Here is a 20,220-nt window from a genome sequence, read left to right on the forward strand (position 1 = left end):
TGGAGAACAATATTTCCAACTGGTTAGAAATATAAAATTACAAAATAATAATACAAAGGTCAAGCATTGTATATTTTTTCTATATAATAGTATACAGTACAGTTTAAATGTCTAGTTACTACAACAGTTTGATATATATTTCTACATTTGTATTATGCTGTATATTATCATGTACATTTAAAGACAATAAAAACAGTTGTTTGTAACTACTGTTCTAAAATATATGTAGTAGAGTAAAAAGCACATTTCCCTCTTTATAGATGAAGTATAAAAAAGTAAATGGATTTGTATTTATAAAGCGCTTTTCTAGTCTTGATGACCACTCAAAGCGCTTTACACTACAGTTTCACATTCACCCATTCATACAGTGCATCTATCCCAGCACTTTTTTATTCTATGGGGGGGGCCATTCAGGGTTCAGCATCTTGCCCAAGGACACTTCAGCATGCAGATTGTTCAGACTGGGGATCGAACCGCCGACCTTCAGGTTGGAGGACGACCACTCTACCCCTCAACCACAGCCGCCCAGGTACAAATACCTCAGATGTGTGTAGTGTAGAGCTTTCACCTGTGCAGAACATCTGGTTTCCCCCTGTCTATAAAGTAAAGACATTACAATGTCACAGGGTTTAGATTACGATGTCTGAACAAGACAGAACTGAACCAATGAAAAACTGTAAATGCAGCTTTTATTTTGAAAAGATTGCTGTCAAAAGTAAATAGTATCGTGTGAATAATTACAAAAACGATTTGACGACAAACTTGTTGACACCCGAAGATCACAAAGAAGACACAGCACATCTGAACTCTGGGTCTGAATTGTACATTTGACATCATGGTTGAACATCTGTGCTGAACCCCCCCCCCCCCCCCCCAGCCTGGCCATCAGAACTCTGGGTGGCCTCTCTCCTGCTCCGTCTGTTCCTCTGTCCACAGACACCTGCTAATTTTCTGCTGTATGTAGTCGTGTAAGTGTGGGGGGGGGACTGGGGTGTCTCTGGAAGGGCCGCTGCAGTAATTAGGAAGTACATTTCCTTTCAGCAGGCCCATTCAATCCTTCTTTGTTTTTGTTGTCAGGGGTTTTCTTTCATGCTTGGCCAAACGACAACAGAATTAAAGTGTGGAGCGGTGCTTTGCCTGCGACAGCTTTACACCCCGGAAAACCTGCTCTTCTTTGTTAGGGGTGCAGGGCTGAGGCGAGAGGGACGAGCAGATATTAACTGATCTCGTTAACATTCCAAGAGACACTCCTGTCCCCCCCTCCCTCCCCTTCCCCTTCCCCTTCCCCGCCGCTCCTCATCCTCACCTCCCACAGCAACTGGCTGGCACAGAGAGAGGAGGAAGAGGAGGAAGAGGAGGAGATGAAGTCCATGTGGTGACACACAGCGCCGGTATGTTCGGATAATGATCCCACACAGTCTCTGAAGTGGTCCGATAAATAAGAATCCAGATGATTCACTGTCTTGAGTGTGTTTAGGCCTCATTTATTTCCTCCCTTTCTGTCCGGCTGCCCTTTCCTTCTTCCTCCCTCTGACCCTCTTGTGGAGTTCTCTCCATCCTCTCCTCCGCTGACAGCGCCCGGTGCTCGCAGGAATCATTAATGTTGACCCTAATTGTGCCAATTCCAGCAGCTCAATAGCTCTAATTACAAGGCTCTTCACTGAGGCACTCAAAAAGCCGCTGAACTGTCATAGCCAACAATTAAAAAATATCTATGGGGACAAAGAGTGGGAGAAAGGGATTGGGGGTGGGGGTGTGTTGACCGGACGGCCCTTTTCAGCTCCTAAAAGCCCAGTTTCTGGGGACTGAGCTGAAGCTGGACACCTGCACTCCACTCAATCTCTTCCTTCTTTTTTCACTGGCCTTCAATGGGCCACACAATTTATCTGAAAGGAAAAAACGATGGAGAAAAGAGCGAACTCCGATGGAGAGAGGACGTGGGAGCCAGAAGTTCACAAGACGACTACAGTGTGGGAGCAGTTTCAGTTTGTGTGTTCTATGTAATAACACACAGTCCGAGAGAGGACGTTTTCAGAGCCTCTACTTTAGAAAAAAGTGGCACTAGTGCAAAATAAAAAGATTTTATGTGAAGTAAAAGTCTTCCACTGGATGTCTATAAGTTGAATGTGGTAAAATATTATTAGGAATGTGTAGATTCATTTAAAAAGGGAAAATCCCTTGGTGATTTAATTTGAATGTGGATGAGGTGGAAGTAAATTAAAATTTCAAACTCTTTTTTGAAATTTTTAAAGTTTTAAAAGTAAAGTAACATGAAATACTAATCAAGATTTTGCTATTAAATATCATGTAAAGATTGGAGGCTTTTGTTATTATGATGTAATCATATGTTGCTGTTGTTATACACTTGCCACAGTCGATGTTTAAAAAGGACAGTCAAGCAAAAGTCTTTTCTTATTAATCCAGTCGGTCGCTGCGGCTGCTCATCACTCTTCATTATCACTCAACAGGTGCAAAAGTGTCTTATCTACATTTATTGTGTTGAGGTTCTATTTATTTTCACATGTTATTTATTTATTATCTATATTGATGTTTTGTCAATTTTTTCTTGAAATCAGAAATCAGAAAGTATTTATTGTCAAGTAGGTTTACACCTACAAGGAATTTGCTCTGGTTATTGGTGCGTACAATGAACATAAAACATAAAAACATAAAATCACAATAAATACAACACACATTAAAATTAAACTCCAAAAAACATTTACATCATGTTTTTAGCCTAAATGTCCTCTGAGATCATCCTGGAGCCACGTTCCTCTTCACACGTGATCGTTTAGAAGACTTGGTGATAGTGTCGCGTTTCGAGTTGGGACTCCAAGCTGCAACACTGGTTACCCCTGAAACTCCCAAAGTGTTTTATGGACTCAAACACCACAGACAATGAGCTGTTTTTCATTTGGCAGAAAAGCTCTCCACACTGGGTTCCTCTTTGTGATCAGACTTCAGGAGAACAAAGTTCACTCTTAAAATGAATGAGCAGTAATTAAAGGTAAAGTTTCACAGCCACTGAATCTTCCTCCTGCAGCACTGACAAAAACACACACACAGAGGCCAGGCCCCCTGCTGTGCCAGTGACAGCTACTGACTTTCCTCAATAGATGTTTTCTATTGGAACCCAAGTGCACAGGCTAAATGTCACGGCAGCAGGATTACTGGCCTATTATGGAGCATTATATGTGTCTGAATGGAGAGGAGAGCCTAAAATGTGACCTCACAACTGCTCCTCCATTGTCCCCGGTGATCATCCACCTCCCTGCAGCTGCAGAGCCTCCAGCTCCTCTCTGGATCCTCTCATCACACCCATGTTGGACCAGTGTGGGGTGGGAGTGACCTGGACGCTCGGCCCCGCTGCTCATTGGACGGCCGAGGTGTCTGTCCTCCGCGCAGCTCCCTCCTCTGCTCTTAAATGAAGATGCAATGGACTCGAGGCGCGGACTGAACCTGTGGAAGCCGCGATGAGCAGCTGATCCTCCCGCAGTGGATAAACCCAGAGCGCGATGGTCCCCGCTGCGTCATGATCCCCGTGGCTGCGCACGGCTCAGCGAACCAGTTCCTGGACAGGTCGAGACAAAGGGACGTGACAGGGAGGACACGGGAGCGGAGCCGGTGAAGGAGCCAAGTGTCCCCGGACCTGTTGATCATCCGCGTGACGCTGACTCTACCTGCAGATCCCCGGTGACCGCGCACCGACGCTGAAACATGTTTCCGTCCGCGTTTCTCCTCCTCCTCACCTCCTCCCACCTCCTGGCGCCTCTGCTGCTGAGCTACCTGCCGCACGTCTCCGCGCAGAAGCCGGGCTCACGGGTGAGTGCATACCTGGGTCTCCTGGAGCTCACGTGTTTCACAGGAGATACTTTAAAAGCTTTAGATTTATTACTGAAGTAGATAAAAGAGAAAAAACACCAAGCGCGTCCAAGTCCGTGCGTAATTCATCAGCCTGCACAGATTTATCACTTTGTTAGATTAACTAGGATTCAGGTATTTCAAACCCAAACCCTGGGAGAGAAGGAAGAAGAGGTAGAGTTACTTTGTGCTTTATGTGAATCTGTATCTATTTATTTAAGTAAAAAAATTGTCCAAACCACGTGTGAAGCTAACTGGACATGAATTGTTTATTTCACAGTCCTACAGAGAAATCAGTAAAGTCCCAAAACTACTTTCAAATTCAAGGACTCAAACTTCAAATGTTATTAAATTACACTTTAATAAATTCGGCCTATATTCACAATAAAAAGTGCAAATGTAAGGACTCATGTTTGGTTGTCCCTGAGCTGCAGACAGTGATGGATGAGAAGTGATTCTCACAGCTCAGCTCGTTCAGGCTGAAACGCTTCGTGTTGTTTTTCCTCAAACCACAGAAATGCTCCTCCGGAAAAATGATATTTTGGACTGTATTGTAATTTTGTTCGACTTGCTCCAACAAATATTTTCAACTGATCTCAGTGAGTCTTCAAGAGGGTGGTGGTGGGGGGGGGGGGGGGTTGAAACACTTAAATCCTCACTCTGGACTTTTGCTTGCACAGATTGAAAGTTAGGATCCTTTGGATTCTTCTTTTCTCATAATGACCACTGACCGGAGTCTCCCCCCTCCGACCCTACATCCTCACTCCCTTCCTCTTTCCTTTTTTTTTACTTTTCAGACCTTTTGTAACTGTCTCCTTATTTTTATTCTCCCCCCACCACACACACACACACACACACACACACTGCTCTGTTTGTTCCCTCCATTGTTGGACTTCTCTCTCAGCTCCTCGTGGCTCTGTCCAGGCAGAGCGGGCGATGAGTGACGTGAGTCGGAGGAGAACAGCATTGTTTCAGTTCACAGATGTAGTATAATATTTGTGGTTAGCGAGGCGGGGGGGGGGGGGGGGGGGGTTGAATATCCAATACAGGCTCACATGCTGGAACTATTTCACAATGTCTTTTTAGCCCCCCCCCACACTGTGGTCAGGGCTGTTTTATGGAAAGAGAATCAGGGAATTCATACTTTGTGCGATCGCTTCTTCATCGTTTGCTTTTATAAGTGTTTCCCATCCGGACAGATCAGATCCATCGTGGCTGATGCACCACGTAGAATAAGGCAGATGCTGGGATGTGTTGGGAGACGTGCAGGAGGACACTGGTGATTTACTGGGACGTCCTTCTATTCTTCCAGTTATAGGATTTCATGCTCCTCCGCAGGCTGAGACACTCGTACCCTCAGCTTCAGGAAACCACACTGGGTGATCCTCAGAATACAGATTGGTCAGGAAACACCTTACAGATAAAAAAAGTCTCTCTCTCTCTCTCTCTCTGTCTCTCTCTCTCTCTCTCTCTCTCTCCCTCTCTTTATCTCTATCACATGAGTGCCTCTCTGCATCCACTCCCTCCTCTTCCTGTCCTGGACTAGACGATGAGCTCGGCCTCCTGCACGCCCTCAGTAGATACTTTTAACATTGCTCACAGCTGCGGTAAAACCCAGGATTCACACACCCCCACCTTCCAATACTGATATCAGGGTGGGGGGGGGGGGGGGGGGGGACTTCACTGCATAGCACTGCTGCACTCTCATTCCCCCTGAGGCCCAATGATGCAATAAGTGAGAACGTTTTCTCAGAGCTGGGGAATACGAGTAATTGGGAGACCAACAAAGCTTCTGACGATTCAGACTGTTTCACCGTTTGGCCGAGTCAGACCAGTCAGCTTTGGCCTGACCCTGGAGAGTTTGATGGTTTCCATGATTGTTGTAGTAAATTCGTCCAGTGGGAGGACGGCAGCACTCGGATCATGTGGTGCGGTGAAGGTAGAGGACGGTAATCACACATTCTTCTCTCCATAATCTGCCAATTCAAAGGCTGAACCAAGAAAAAACATGAGCTCACCAAAAAAACGTTTTCTAATCTTTCTAATCTTGATGCGACATAATGTTTCAAGAAAAAAAAAAAGTCTAAGATGCATAAAGTTCACATCTAATTACACTTGGTAACGACTGCATCATGATATTTTTGTTATGTTTTCTTGAGTAACAAAGAATTCTCCTCCTAACGAGGCAGATGGTGGACAGGCCGGAGAAATCGCTTTTCATTCTATTTTCTCTCCTCCATTTCCTCGGGGGAGCATCATTTAGAAACCGTAGAGTTCACACATAAGAACATCCACAATTTACCATCTCCCCTTAATGCCCCTTCATCAAATCAACCCGCGAGTGCCGGGGACGGGTCCGATGAGCCGTCAACCTGCATTCTTCAGAGCCTGCATCAGCGAACACTCATAAACTTATCGAAAAAACAAACATAAACAGCCAGGCCCTGAGACGTGTGGCGGCCAGGACTGCATACCTCCAGCTCTGGGGAAGTGGAGCCCCGGTTCAAAAGCAGGAAAGCCTTTTTATAGTCGTGACGTAGATCACAGCCTGGGTGCAGGTGTGAGGCGTCTGGGTGCAGGTGCCCGTGCTGCTTGTTAACGAGGCTTACAGTGCACAAAGGAATGGAGGTCAGGGACTGGCTCCTTTTACGAGTCAGAGACCAGGTTCTAATTCATCAGATGCAGATATTCAAGAGAAGATTCAGGTTGAACTCAGTCAATTTTGTCAAGAGTAAATACTGCATTAGGTTCTTGTGACTCGGCATTTCTCACCGATGATGAGGAATCACAGAGGAGCAGCAGAGATATCAGTGGTTCATGTTAAACGACAGAGATCATCAACCAATCAGAGGCAGATACACAAGTTAAAAATATTTCAAATTCATTAACTCTGTGCATTTTCGTGAAATGTAAATAAGGTGCTGGATTTTTGTAAAGTCTTAATCTTTTAGTGTTGCTCCTTCACAAAGTTCACTGAGGATCTTTATTTCGTGACAAGAGGAAGTTATTTTTTGAAGAAAGGCAGAATTAAAATATTATGTATTATTTGGGCAACTTTGTAATCAGTGCCTTTTTTAAACAAAACTGAGTACAGGTCCTATAAACATCAAGTTTGTATTTATTATGTTTTTATTTCTTAACTACTTCATTCAAGAACTAAGAGAAGTTGTCTTCAATGACTTTTAACCCCTGGATATCATAAAGATGAGGTGCGAGAAATAGATTAAAAAAACTTGAGCATGTGTGATAAAGTGAGCGGAATGAAAACCATAAAAAGTGTTTGATGATATTAATGAGATGTGAACATTAAAATGCGGAGCGATAAAAGATCGGTGTGTCCGGAAACGGCTGTGATGCACAGATGAAGAGCTGTAGACTGGAGTCTCACAGATGTTCATGCACATTTCTTCATTTAGTCTTTATGGGGGAAAAACTTTCTCGGCAAAGTGATCAGGTCATAGTTTGGCATCATCGCCCTGTGTGAAGACTCATGAAATACAAACCTGTTAGATTAACTTCGTCCGGAGTTTCGTGAACAGCAGTTTCTGATTAGCCGCTCGAAGGAGAAAGAAACCCGGACTTGTTGGAGTTGAAGCTGATACGACAACACGCAGCTGAACGTTTCTGATGATTTCTCACTTCTTTCATCGTGCGGACAAAGTCGTTCGAATCGGAAATCTCATTTTTTTAAATGACCTGTGGAATATTTAGGGTTAATTTTACGATAAATCTAGTTTTAACATTCTGAGGTTTCTCAAGTTGACATAAAGGCAGAGTGAGGATGTAAAGGTGGTGCTGGAGTTTTAGGAATTTCCAAAACAACTTCCAAAGGAATCTGGATATTGCTTCCGCCGAGGAGGTCAGGTCTCCATCAGCGTTTGTTTGTTGGTCTGATATTCAGCAGGATTACACAAAAACTACAAAACAGATTACCATGAAAGTTCCTGGAAAGATGAGGTCTAGGGCCAGGGAATATCCCACACAATTTGGTGCAGATCTGGAACCAGGAATTTTAGTTTTACTTTCTTTAACATTAAGAAATACAATATCTTCAAAGATTCCTCAGAGAATAATTCATGGATCTTGAAAAAAAATCAGCCATGTTTGTGTCAGTGAATAAGTGACATTCAAACAGGAATATTCCTGTTTAAAGAGTCATGAATCTGTAATCCCTCAGATTATTAGGTTATCGTGACGGCATTTCCTATCGGACTAGCTCAGCAGATTAGCCTCCGCTCTGCCGCATATTTAATCATTTCCTTTCAAATGTGTGAGTGTGTGGTCGCAGCTTAAGTGTGCGATGGGGGCGTGAAATACACACACACACACACACACACTCACTTCCTGGGAACGAACTACAGAGAAAGGCTCTGTAGCCAGGATGTGGAATTAGTGACAAACAAGGAATGTTGTTAATCAGTTTTAGAGTCAATGCTAATAAAGCACACACACACACACACACACACACACACACACACAGGAAATCTGATTTCAGCTCTGTGTGAAAGTGTTTTTCATCAACTCTTTATCACATGTAATACATCTGCTGGAGTTTAGAACAATAACAATAGATAACTCATTAAATCAGCAGACTGTGTTTCTCGTGGGGATGAACCCACAGAGGATCGTGGTGTCTTTCAGCTCGTTGTTTTGGTTTTCAGACATGTTATGGAAGCTGACAGGTAGTAGTAAGTTAGTAGAGTTGGACACACATTCAATTAACACATTAACATCTTCAAATCAACGTTTCCTATACATTATGCTGCGGACCTTTAGAGCACATCAACACCGTTTCACCAAAAGCTCTCGAGCTCGTTTCTCTTTCCAAGCGGACATCTTGGCTCCTCTTTCTTTATCCTGAGCTATTTGTATTCTTTTAATGTTAGAAACACATCATCCACTCACTTGCTGTGAATTTTCCGGATCAGCTACTAGGGGGCTGACGGGAAAAGTTCCAGAAAATATCCGGAGTAAACTGACGCGAGTTCAGTGAGCGTCTGAAAGCAGCTTAGCAAACAGACACGTTTATTTATTCTTTGAGATCGAAGCTTTGTCCTTCCTCCACATGTCGCCTTTAAAACTACTTTGCCAAAACTTGATCTACTAAGACGAGACAGTAATTACATTAAGAGGTCATATAAAGAGAAATGGCGGAGGTAGTGGACCACACTCGGATGGTTTGAGCCCAATCCTCTCGCTCCTGCTGCGAGTTGCACGCACACTTTGCACCTCCCGTGTGAAAGTGGTCCGGCTCGTTCTGTGTAGCCAACTCACAACACCCTGGCTCTGAGTTTAAAAGCGTTACTTTGGAAATTGTAGAAAATAGGACACACAACCCAATTAGAAATTTTAAAGGAATCAGTGGGGAGGAGGAGGAGGAGGAGAAGGAGGAGGAGGAGGAGGAGGAGGAGGAGGAGGAGGAGGGCAGTACTTTTTAAATACATTCCTTTTTATTCTCTCCAACTTTTTTTATAACACGGTGAAGTGAAGTGTGTTAATTGAAGCAGCATGAGGGATTGGCATTCACTTTATAGATTTCCTGAAAACTAAATGCCAGTCATCGGACTAAAGTGATTACCTCGGCCCGTTAAAGGCACACAACAGCTCACAATTAGCCCGACTTTCATTGGCTTGTTTCCTCGGTGGTTGGTTCACTTTGATCCACCTTTTCCTCCCTTTGTGCACTTGTTAGTTAGTGCGTACGACAAACACGCTGATTAATGACACAGGTTTGTGTTAGACTGGTGAATACAGTATGTTTATATGTGTTGTGGCATTTTTTGCTGTTGAGCCTAAATGGGATAATGAGCCCATCCCAGAGTTAGCACACGGAGATGTCTCACACACACACACACACACACACACACACACACACACACACACACACACACACACAAACACACACACACACACACACACACACACACAAGCAGTCATCTCCCTCATACCAAGGATGTTTGTGTTGGTTAAACAGAACAGATATTTTCCACCAGACAGGATCTGATTTAAACTTTCCTTGTGATATACTTCTAGGTCATAGCTCAGGTCGAGTCTTGTCAGGAGAGAAAGTGAAGACGGTCACTTTCTCTTGTCCTCTTCAATGAAAAGTTGTTTCATTAAGGAGAATCAATGGGATAGAAAGGGACTCAGTAGAGAGCAGACCTCCTCCAAGGTCCAATAGTTACCTTAGATCTAATCGAGCTGCTCTAAATTTCACACACTCATCGATATATCAGTCCTCTAAATGTGTCTGATTCTGATATGAGCTCTCTCTGGGCTCCTGTCCCATCCTTCCACCAAGTTGTGTGGAAATCGGTTCAGTAGTTTTTGTAGTTAATCCTGCTGACAAACAAAGGGACGGGGGTGAAAACCTAACCTCCTCTGTGGAGGTAATTCCATTCTGCTTTATAAGGCCCATTCTGGCATATGTTTGTATTGTTCTTCTTCCAGTTTTTACATATTTATACATATTTAATCTCTCTCTGTGGGTCACATTATAGCATTTCAAACTCCGCCGGTGAAGCAGCAAAGAGAGTAAAGTGCTTGTGACAGTTTCCACACAGCAGCTGTGTCACCTCTGTGACAGGACGGGCGGCTCCCTCGCTAATTTTGCACGGATTAAATCTGATCTGGAAAATGGTGTCTAATCACAGACAAGAGGGAACACAGCACGACTATCTGCGTGTTATTAAGTCATTAAGACGCTTCAGTCACAGTTTATTTGCAGATGAAAACCCTGAAGTCTGGCAGTTGGATCTTAAAACTAACCAGAAGTATTAAATTAACTGTAATGCCTGTGGACTGGTGCACTATAATTTTGAGTTGTAGCAGCGACAGGGATACAGCCGCTGATTTCCAAACGCAACATCAGCCTCGAGTACAACGTCTCGATTACTGGCAGAGCTGTGGACTGTGGGCCTGAAGCCGTATCTCCCTGTGCAGCTCATAAACACAATTGTAGGAACACTCACAAAGACACAACTGACGCTTTACACATCCGTCCACAGAACTGGAGGAAGAAACACACAAGATCAGAATGAGTCATTCTCAAATTGCTCTGCGACCACAGTTCTACTTTCTGACATCATCAAATGCTAAATCTAGACGGCCCTGACAGTGGCTTTGCAGGTTTGAGCTCCTTCGGCTACAAATCACGTTGACTTCACACATGTAATGAATATTTTCAAAAGCAGGTTTTTAAAGTTGTTTTCCGCTCGTCCCCGGATGGATGGAAATCACTGGGTACTTGTTGGACTCGCGTGGTGCATCAGTGAACTTGGAAACTTCTCTGTTGTGCTTTAGAAACTTTACTGCACCTTTGCTCCAGCCATCCACTGCTTTCCATAAATTTCGGTGCAATTTCTATTATGGCCTCAAATGTGTTGGCAAAGCATTTTCCAGGCAGATTGATTTAAGAAGTCTGCTCCACAGTACCTCATTACAACAGCGTTACATCACAAGAACAATGTTGACTTGGCGTAAAAGTGCTTTTCTCTGAAGTCACAGAAAATGTGAAAACAACGATTTCTGTCTGGAATGTACAAAAGCAGATTGAATTGTGTAAAACACAACTGCATTAAGTGCTGCTCTCTAAAGACACAAGGGTGATGTCAAACTCTTATACGTCTGTTCCCGACTGAAGAAAGTCCTGATAAGTGTAGTTAATGTGAAAATGATATAGTTTATATTGTGTGTTTGCTGTTAAACCAACAATCTGTCCAAAGAAATACAAATGAAAGCAGTTGAAAAGTTGAACCTAATTGCATTTACTGTTTACTGCTGGTCTTCTGTTCCACATAGCCCCCCCCCTGCACCCCCCCGACTTGTCAACCCGTTAAGTGTGCCTACATAAAAATCATTACTTTCAAATCATATTCTTTCTCCTTGCTCCTCGGCTGGAACCGAATCCCTGCCAGTGACGGTTAAAAAATAACAAAGAAGAGCACTTTGCTTCAACTGTAATGGTTTCACAATGGAGGTTTGCATTTCACTTATTTTATGAGTGAAGAGAGAGAGAGTTATGTGTTGTGTCTGTGTGTGTGTGTGTGTGTGTGTTTGGGGGGAATTTGGCTTGTTAAATGTGAGAATCTCTGCGCTCATTGTTTTCCCGATCAGGATATCAGCACCAAACCATGGTGCAACTCCCCCCCCCCCCCCCCCGGCTCATCTTTGATTTCCTCTCTTCTGGTGGGCCGTCGGGCGGAGGAGGATCCCGTGCCCACACATTGTGACAGGGTTTCTATCTGAGCTGCCTCCGTCACTTAAAGATACGTGCACTTCTCCTTCGTCTTCCTCTTTGAAAGAAGAGGAAGACGAGCGCTTGATGGAGTGAGACTATTCCCTAGGGGGTGCATTCAATCCTCCATTCTGTTGTTTAGTGCGTCGGCCTCTCTGTAAAACTTTGATGTGCTGTCACCACGGCGTGAAACTGGAGTTTGTCCCCACAGGTTGAGGTAACTCATGTTATCTTGAGCACCGTGTGTTCCTCAGCAGATCCGGTGGCGGCTCATGTTACACATTAGTCTGTTTAATTTGGATGTGTTTGTTTGATTCTGATTGTAAGACACCGGGTGGGTCTTAACACCCCCCCTCTCCCGGGCCATTACTGTCCCAGCAGGAGGGGTGGGCTGTTTCCCCTCAGGAGATAATGCCAGGTCCTGTGATCCGGGCTCACAGTGGAGCAGCTGATTGCTCTCAGACAGACAGTGAGTGAAAATAGCTCAGCGTTTGTTTTAAAGTCCTCGAGCTGCCAGGTTGGTGAGGTTCACCGCATCAGGACGACTCACAGAGTTCCTGATAAGACGGAAACCACAGGAGAGTCGACTCCTTTGGGGCTGAGAGACGAACCTCACTCCTCAGTTAAATGTGAACCACGTGCACATTCACTTATTATGGTAAGGAATGAATGTAAAGCAATGGTCCCATGGAAGCTGTTGTGACACTCGATCAGACCTCAGAGGAGGTTGTGTATTCGATTGGAGAGTTGACTTTATTATCTGTTATTTGATATTCTCTTTGGATCATTCTGCTTTTTTTAAGCATTTTCTTTCTACGTGAATTAAATTACACTTGTTTTTCATATTCTGAAACTGATCTTTGATGCATTGAATTGTCTCTGAAATTACACACGATACACAACGAGTTATATGTAATCTGTTGAACAAGAATTTGCTACCCGCGACAAATGTATCTCAGCAATAATCAGGAGCTCCACCATATTCATATTTTATCGTATTTATAAGATCAGCCCCCTTTTATAACAGATGTACGATTACTCAGAATGTAAGTAAACAAGCACGAGAGATTTAACGCATTCATGAACTTAGTTTTCCACGTTTGTCGATTGTGGCGTAGCTCCGCGGCGCCCACTGACCATCAACTGGTAGTAACGCAAAAATAAAAGCATGAAAGACGCAGGAAAACGGGAGGAAGAGTCTCAATCACTTCCTTTTCCCACGACTCACAGTTGCATCGTTACCTTTTCAAACTGTAGTGAATGTCGCCCAAAGAGCAAAAGTCGGAAAACCAATCAACTCGTCTTCATCATCATCATCATCAACACCAGATGAAGGGCAACAGAGAGCAAGCTAATGGCGATATGCTAAACCAAGTGGCTACAGCAAACAAATTCAATTAGATAGAATCCAAAGTCATGATCTGCTGTCGCCACAATTCTGTGACCAGGACTATGACTACAAGGGAACTTTAGTAAAGATGTAATCTTCAGTCCAAGTGAAAGAAGCTCTTACGTGCCCGAGGCTCTGGTTTCACCTTTATGGGAGAGGAGTCTGTGGGAGGGACAGTGTGATTAAGTAGTGACTGCATGTGGGAGACTCGGTAAAGAGAGTTTATTTCCACTTACCGGACAATGCCGTCTCCAAATCGGTGATTTAATGCTGTATTATGACAGTGGAGGTCGAAGCGCTGCATCCATTAGTGCTGTGAGTCAGGGCCGAGGAGCAGGGGTCAGCCTGTGGGCAGAGGCCAGACTCCGTGGCTCTTCACCTGGAGGAGAGGCTCATCAGACCTAAATCTCTTCTATAGCTCACTGTGGGCTCTTTCTAGTTTTTTTTAATTCAACAGTTCATCACGTAGACAAACTGCTTTCCATCCTCGGTGCTTTGGCTGCGACGCTTCTGATGGAAGGAACATGCAACTGGTGCTTTCGTTTCTTAAAGTGTCACTGGTGGCACTGGGAACTGAAAAGCCAACGAGCCATATGCTTCTACAGAGCAGATGCATGTTTCTTTTCCGACCGCTAAGTTATTCCCCGTCTTTCGCTGAAGCCCAGAAGATGACACGCAGGTTTCAAATTGACATGATCTGCTGTGTTTTCCCCGCTGTCTGCACTTTCTCATAAAAGAAGCACAGACTGATTTAGCTTTTCTAAATCACGAGCCGTCTGACAGGAGCTTTTTCTTCCGTGCTCCGATGCCAAGGCTGAAATCATATTAAACTGTCTTGCTTGTGCTGGACTCATTGTTACGGCGAGGAGAGTTGAAGCACTTTCCCCCCCTTGGTTTAAAATTTAGCTTTCACCAAGTTTCTCGAGGAGGGAGGTCAAGTCGCCAAAAGTGTATTTTAACAGATATATTGTTTTATTTGGGGATTAAACCTGCGACCCTGCAGATTCAGGACACTTTCTGAAACACTTGTTATCTCAACCACAGACTGAAGCTCCAGTATCTTTTGCTATTTCAGGAGCACGTCTAATCTGTATCTCAGATAATGGAGCATCTGCCTGTGCCCTGCGACAGCCATTTCTCCACTGCCACACACTTCCCAGTCCACTAATGTTATATTTAGAAGTGAAAACAGTTTGAATATCCTGACGATGAGGTAAAATCATTCCACATTTTTTCCAAATGAGGCTTCATCTGTAAAAAATATCAAGCCAGAACGAGTCGGCTTCTCTTCACTAATATGAAGAAACACTATCCAAAGAAAGTCATGACTTCTCAGTGGACTCATATAATTGCAGCTCAGCACTTGGCACATTAATCACATTTGGAATTTTCTGATTGTCCGTGACTGTAATAACTGTCAGCACTGGCACACAGTGCACCAGGGGTATCTGTCATATTAAAATAAAACCATATTCTGATCTGCACACTTTGGGTTCTAATTTTATGTTGTAAAAAGTTTAAAGTTCTGTGATGTTTCCAGGTCGAAAGAGAGAGAGAGACAGAGAGTGAGAGTGAGGGAGAGAGAGAGAGAGAGAGAGAGAGGTATTAAGGAGGATATGGAAGAGTTTGCTGCCACTGTGCTGGAATGAGTCATGGTTCTTTTGCCACATTGGCCGCGTGGCTCACTGAGCTGCTTTGTTGGTCCGGGCTGGAAACCCCAAATAGCTCCTGAGTCCCAGAGGACGTGTCCTGAGGATTCTGGTGATTTCACCCAGAGACTGAAGTGTCTCAACAACAACTTGGTAGATTATAATTAAGACAAATACTCACGTTCACCCGCAGGATTAATTGAAATGTCCCCCTGATGCACAATTAGAATTGTTCTGCTCTGTTGCTGAGAGGCATATTTCAGCATTAAACTAATATGGTGCACATGGAAAACCTCGTACTTGCTAAAGATCTCGTGACTGTGGACGTGTTGATGCAGCGTTCAGCACAAAGATATTCACAGTTTGATTTTATTGGCAGTTTTAAAAGGGCAGAATGGAGGAGAAGGGAAAAAGAAAGGCAAACAGTTCCGACTGGATGATTGTGAAACAGTCGGTGATTCATTTGTATACGAGATCCTGTGGTTCACCGGCTCACTCGTGACATCAGTGCCTTGGCTTCTTCACCATCTTGTTCAGGTCTGACTGATTGGTCTGAATCGATGTGTAAAAATCTGTAGCCGAGCAACAATTTAGGTGTTTTCCCAAATAGCTTTGTGTTTTTTGGGGGAGGAGGAGGAGGAGGAGGAGGAGGAGGAGGAGGAAGCACACATGCATTTCTACCTTGGATATTTCTGAACGTGGCCCCGGGTCCTGTGATAGATGTTGGCACACGAGGGATGGAAACTGTGCCCTTTGTTTCTGGCTGCGTCTCGTTTTCCACCAGCGTCTTCCCTCCGTACCTGCTCTTAATGAGATCTCCTGTTTCAGACCCGGAGCTCAAAGCAGCACTCGGGTAATTGCTCGAGAGACCTCGGGTGAAACACACATTCGAGAGGATTTTTCTCATGAAGATCTTCTTCCTACTTGGGATTTGCAGGGTTTTCTTTATTCGAATTTCATGAGCCGGGTGTTTCAGAAGACACAAAAGGTTTAATCATCACTCCCCAGATAAAGCACACAGGAAATTTTCTGGACTTTGTCTTTGACGTATGAAGAACGCATCAGGATTTACCAGGTCTGACACTTTTAGGCAAGGACCCATCTGCATAGAGCAGCAGAAAATCCCATGTTTTGTTTTCTGCACCCATGGCTCCTCCTTTTCATACAGAGATATTTTAATTCTTCCAGTTTTGTCATCTGTCGTGTGTTGTCCACATTTTCTCACTGTTTTTTCCTGCTGATTTCTCACGTCAGCTCACTTGGAGACATTTTCCGCATATTTCACTGAGGGGCTGGCAGGAGATGTCCCAGAAAACGTCCAGAGCAACGAACATCTGCGTCCTCACATGCAGCCCCTCCAGAAGAATTCAGGAAAAATGCCCGGACTTAAGTGCATGTCTGAAAGCCGCCTAATAAAGGCCTTGTTTTCTTATGAATTTTTATGTAGTCTGACGTTATGTCAAAGCAGCAATGTGATGCTTTCTCTGCTCACTTGTTGACTGTCCCTGGGGAGTTGAGTGAGGCGGGGGGGGGGGGGGGGGGGGCAGACCAGAGGCTCAGACTTCGAAAACCTCTGCTTTAGACCTTAAATGTATTTGGGGCAGCCGTGAAGCCAAGAACCATTACCTCTGTCAGAGAGAAGGCCGTCATCCAACAGTAGAGTCAACTCACTAATAGACCTCGAGTTAAGATGTGGGCGGGGGAGGGGGGGGGGGGGGGGAGAAGGATTCCTGTTACTCTGAGTTTGGTTTGGCTCCTTGGAATCTCAATCAAGGTTTAACTCGTCCTCAGCCAAAGACCAATTAGACAAAATGGCATCGAGGCCGAGTTTCACTTCAGCAAAGCTCACACCCTTGTTACAGTAGCTCCAATCAAACGAAGACCGTGACTGACACGTGTTTGAGGATCGTAGAAATGTTTAGAGAGAGAAATGAACAAATGACCCCATGAGTCTTTTCGTATATTAGTTTGGCCTCATCTCAGATTCAGCTGAATGCAGCCTTTGTTTAACCACAGGGGAACAAGAGAGAGAGAGAAAGTGAAGGAGCCAACAAGAAAGAAGAAACCACAGTTTCAAGGAACGAGAAAGAATTTATAAATTCATTAAGCTGTATCTGTTGTTTTATGAGAAACCTGAGGTGAGTTTGTTATGCTAACGTGTTCTGGTGTATCTGGTTGCAGTGGCTGATTGGGGACAGAGACAATCACTGTGGGGTCATCTGCTCACGGACGCAGGGGAAGCCAGTGTGCGGCTCGGACGGGCGGAGCTACGAGACCGGCTGTGAGCTGCAGAGGGCGCGATGCAAAGACAAGGCGCTGACACTGGCCAACCGCGGCCGCTGTCGAGGTGAAGACCGAACGAGGTCGACCTGCAGAGGCTGTAATCTGTAGCAACCATCAAATAACAGATAAAACCAATCTTATCTGAAAGTGATGCATCAGTGTGATAAGAACCTCGTAAAATTACATAAAACATCTTTTCACAGTCTTGTCAGCAGCTGGCAGAGTTTCTGTGAAAGCAGCAATAAAAGGTTTTCTAGAAAACCTGTGCTCAAAATGAATTACTGCAAAACAGCCGTTTCATTTTGAGAGATTGAATCAAGAACTTTGTGTTAAAACTTTACGAACGTGTATATATATGTTTAGGATACAGCAAATACTCTGGAGAATCAATCTGACAGAATATCTAAACAGGAATTCATGTTTTATGTTGAAATGTCTGAAATGACTTGAAATCCGGGCTTTATTCTTGTCTTCTTGTCTTTCAGGTAGAAACTGGGTGAAAATGGACCAGTTGCCAGTGGCTCCAGCCCCGACCCCCATGGCTGAGGGGAGAGACCTTGAGCTCAAAGGTGAGAACCAGGAACCTTCAGATGCACTCAGATGATTTTGTACCTTATCATTATCGAACCTTCTCCTGGAGTCGACGAACCATAAAGGGAAAAAGTTTGAGTTGGTGCCACAGACAAAAACCAAAACTTTTGTAGAAGTGGAACCGAACGAGAAGATGTCTTTCATTTTCCGCCTCCCTGTAGGCGTGTAAGTTCTTACAGACCAGGATCACACACCTCCTCAGTCTCTGGATGCCAGCCGCTCAACAGCAGCAGAGATTGATAGGTCTGGAGTCAAGGTTTGGAACTTGGCATTTCTCCCCCTTTTCTCAGCCCCTCTGCCCTTTAGGAAAACAGCCGTCCCAACCAAATCCATTTTTGGACTGAGTTCTGTTCCCTCTGTTTGGTAGCACATGGTTTTGTTTCATAATATTAGTGTTGTACCGAGGGAAGGAAAGCCGGGGAAGTTTTGCAGTAGCCCTGTCTTCTTGTAATGAAGCAGCACTTTTATTCATCGAGGCACTTCACAAGCCCGTCATCGTTTACATCAAAAGAGCCGGGCGAGGCCTCACTGCTCTGGGGTCAGATACCACAGGGACAGCAAACATGCAAACCCGTCTTTCCATTACTCAGCCAGGAATTGAGAACACAGGGAAAATCAACTCATCATGAATCAGCTCATTGTGAAATGAAAAATGAAATGTCACAGAAAGCTCCCTCACTATGTTTTACAGTACATATTCCTTGATCAGCCTCTTTTGTCCAGAGCTTCGGCCAAAATTTGACGAGTTCTTTCTTGGCTCATGTCCCGTCCTTCCTGCAGGTTTCATTAAAATCTGCTCAGGAGTTTTTGGATAATCCTGCTGACATAAAAACTACAACATACCGATGGACAGGGATGAAAACATGACCTTGTTAAGAGACGGAATAAAACCTTTGGACGAGCTCACATCGCTGCCTTGTCCCAACAGACAGGCACACACGCTGAGACGTGATGGAGAAACTGTGAAAAGCCTGTTGTTGTGGAAAAAGTTGTTTTTACATTTCTATAAATCTTATTTTAATAAGAAGTTGGCGTCGCCGACAGAACATTGGACTGAAACAAGCACGACAATATGTAATGAGCCTTGTTTCTATAATAAGACTGAATACACACAGCCGAAGCCATTTATGAATTTATGTGGCCCAGTCTGTCCACCTCGCTGACATCATCACCCAGTTCTGGCTCTGTCAGTCTTTTACTCTGAAGGAGACAACATGTCTGTGTCCTCTCAGGTCCGGAAATGACTTTTTTATTTGTCAAGGGTGAAGGTTTGCCAAATCTGGAGGCCTGCGGTTTCCGTGGTCGGCTTCGTGGTGCGAATGTGTTTAAACTAGACCTGAAGCTCAACTCCACAGGAGCTGTGAGCGCAATAAAAACTGCAGTGGCTGATGGGTTTTTGAACCAGTGACCAGCGGCTGTGGAGCCCACTTCATTGGGTGACCTTTCAGCCACTTCCTGTCTGCGTCCCCGGGAGAGCGGGTCTGGCTCATCAGAGCTGCAGGAACACAAGCTCAGTTTCCACTGACATTTCAAAAGTATCAATCAAGTGGATTCCATGGCGCGCTGCTCGGCGCTAACAATGTGCGGCTCACAGCGCCGCTCTGGCACTGGTCAGCGGCGGTGTGTGTAATTTGTAAGGGAATGTGTTGTTTTAGCATTTTGCAATAGTGTAATAAAAGGTCTCTGACTTGTCTGTGCCTGATGTATGTGTAGAGTGAAAGGTTCTCGATGCATGGAGAGGTTTGCCTTGCAGAATCACAACCAACAATTGGTGGTAACGGGGGGGTGGGAGGGGGGGTTCTGTGTGTTTCATTAAGCTTTTTAAGATCTTTTTGCATCGTTAAGGTCCCAGAATGACTCACACAGGCATGGTAATTTAGAATAACCCACAATATTATGTTGTCTCACAAAGTACATGCAGTTATAATAACTAACTAAACACATATGGAGACAAAACAAACTAAGTAGGGAATATTTCAACATTTTAAATTCTTCAAGGCTTTAGGATTCAGATTCTTAAAACCCTGTGTTATAAGCATTACAGCCTAAAACCTTAAGGAGTCTCACTTTGATGGCTCATTGTTATCATTTAAAGATATTGCTTCCTAACATTTAAAAATGGCGACTGAAGCCTGAGGGTCTCAAAATATAAAAACAGTGGAGAACATAGATGAATCATTCTCTTTCCTCTCTTAACAAACAAAACATGT

The 20,220-nt window shown here is 44.2% G+C and overlaps 1 protein-coding gene across 2 annotated transcripts in view; it reads left to right on the forward strand.

Annotated features, from left to right (window-relative positions):
* The first annotated feature begins 3,330 nt into the window (after positions 1 to 3,330).
* The window catches only part of smoc1 (SPARC related modular calcium binding 1), a 37,309-nt gene continuing 20,419 nt past the window's right edge, over positions 3,331 to 20,220 (forward strand). Inside the window, exons 1-3 of one of the 2 annotated variants that reach the window (XM_062396723.1) lie at positions 3,331 to 3,822; positions 17,318 to 17,483; positions 17,905 to 17,988. In XM_062396723.1, coding sequence (XP_062252707.1) covers positions 3,718 to 3,822; positions 17,318 to 17,483; positions 17,905 to 17,988 — 355 coding nt within the window. In that variant the 5' untranslated portion in view covers positions 3,331 to 3,717. The remainder of the gene's footprint in view (positions 3,823 to 17,317; positions 17,484 to 17,904; positions 17,989 to 20,220) is intronic. The other variant, XM_062396722.1, reaches the window with a different exon arrangement.

This window comes from Platichthys flesus, chromosome 10 (genome assembly GCF_949316205.1).
Source record: "Platichthys flesus chromosome 10, fPlaFle2.1, whole genome shotgun sequence".
Taxonomy (NCBI): domain Eukaryota; kingdom Metazoa; phylum Chordata; class Actinopteri; order Pleuronectiformes; family Pleuronectidae; genus Platichthys; species Platichthys flesus.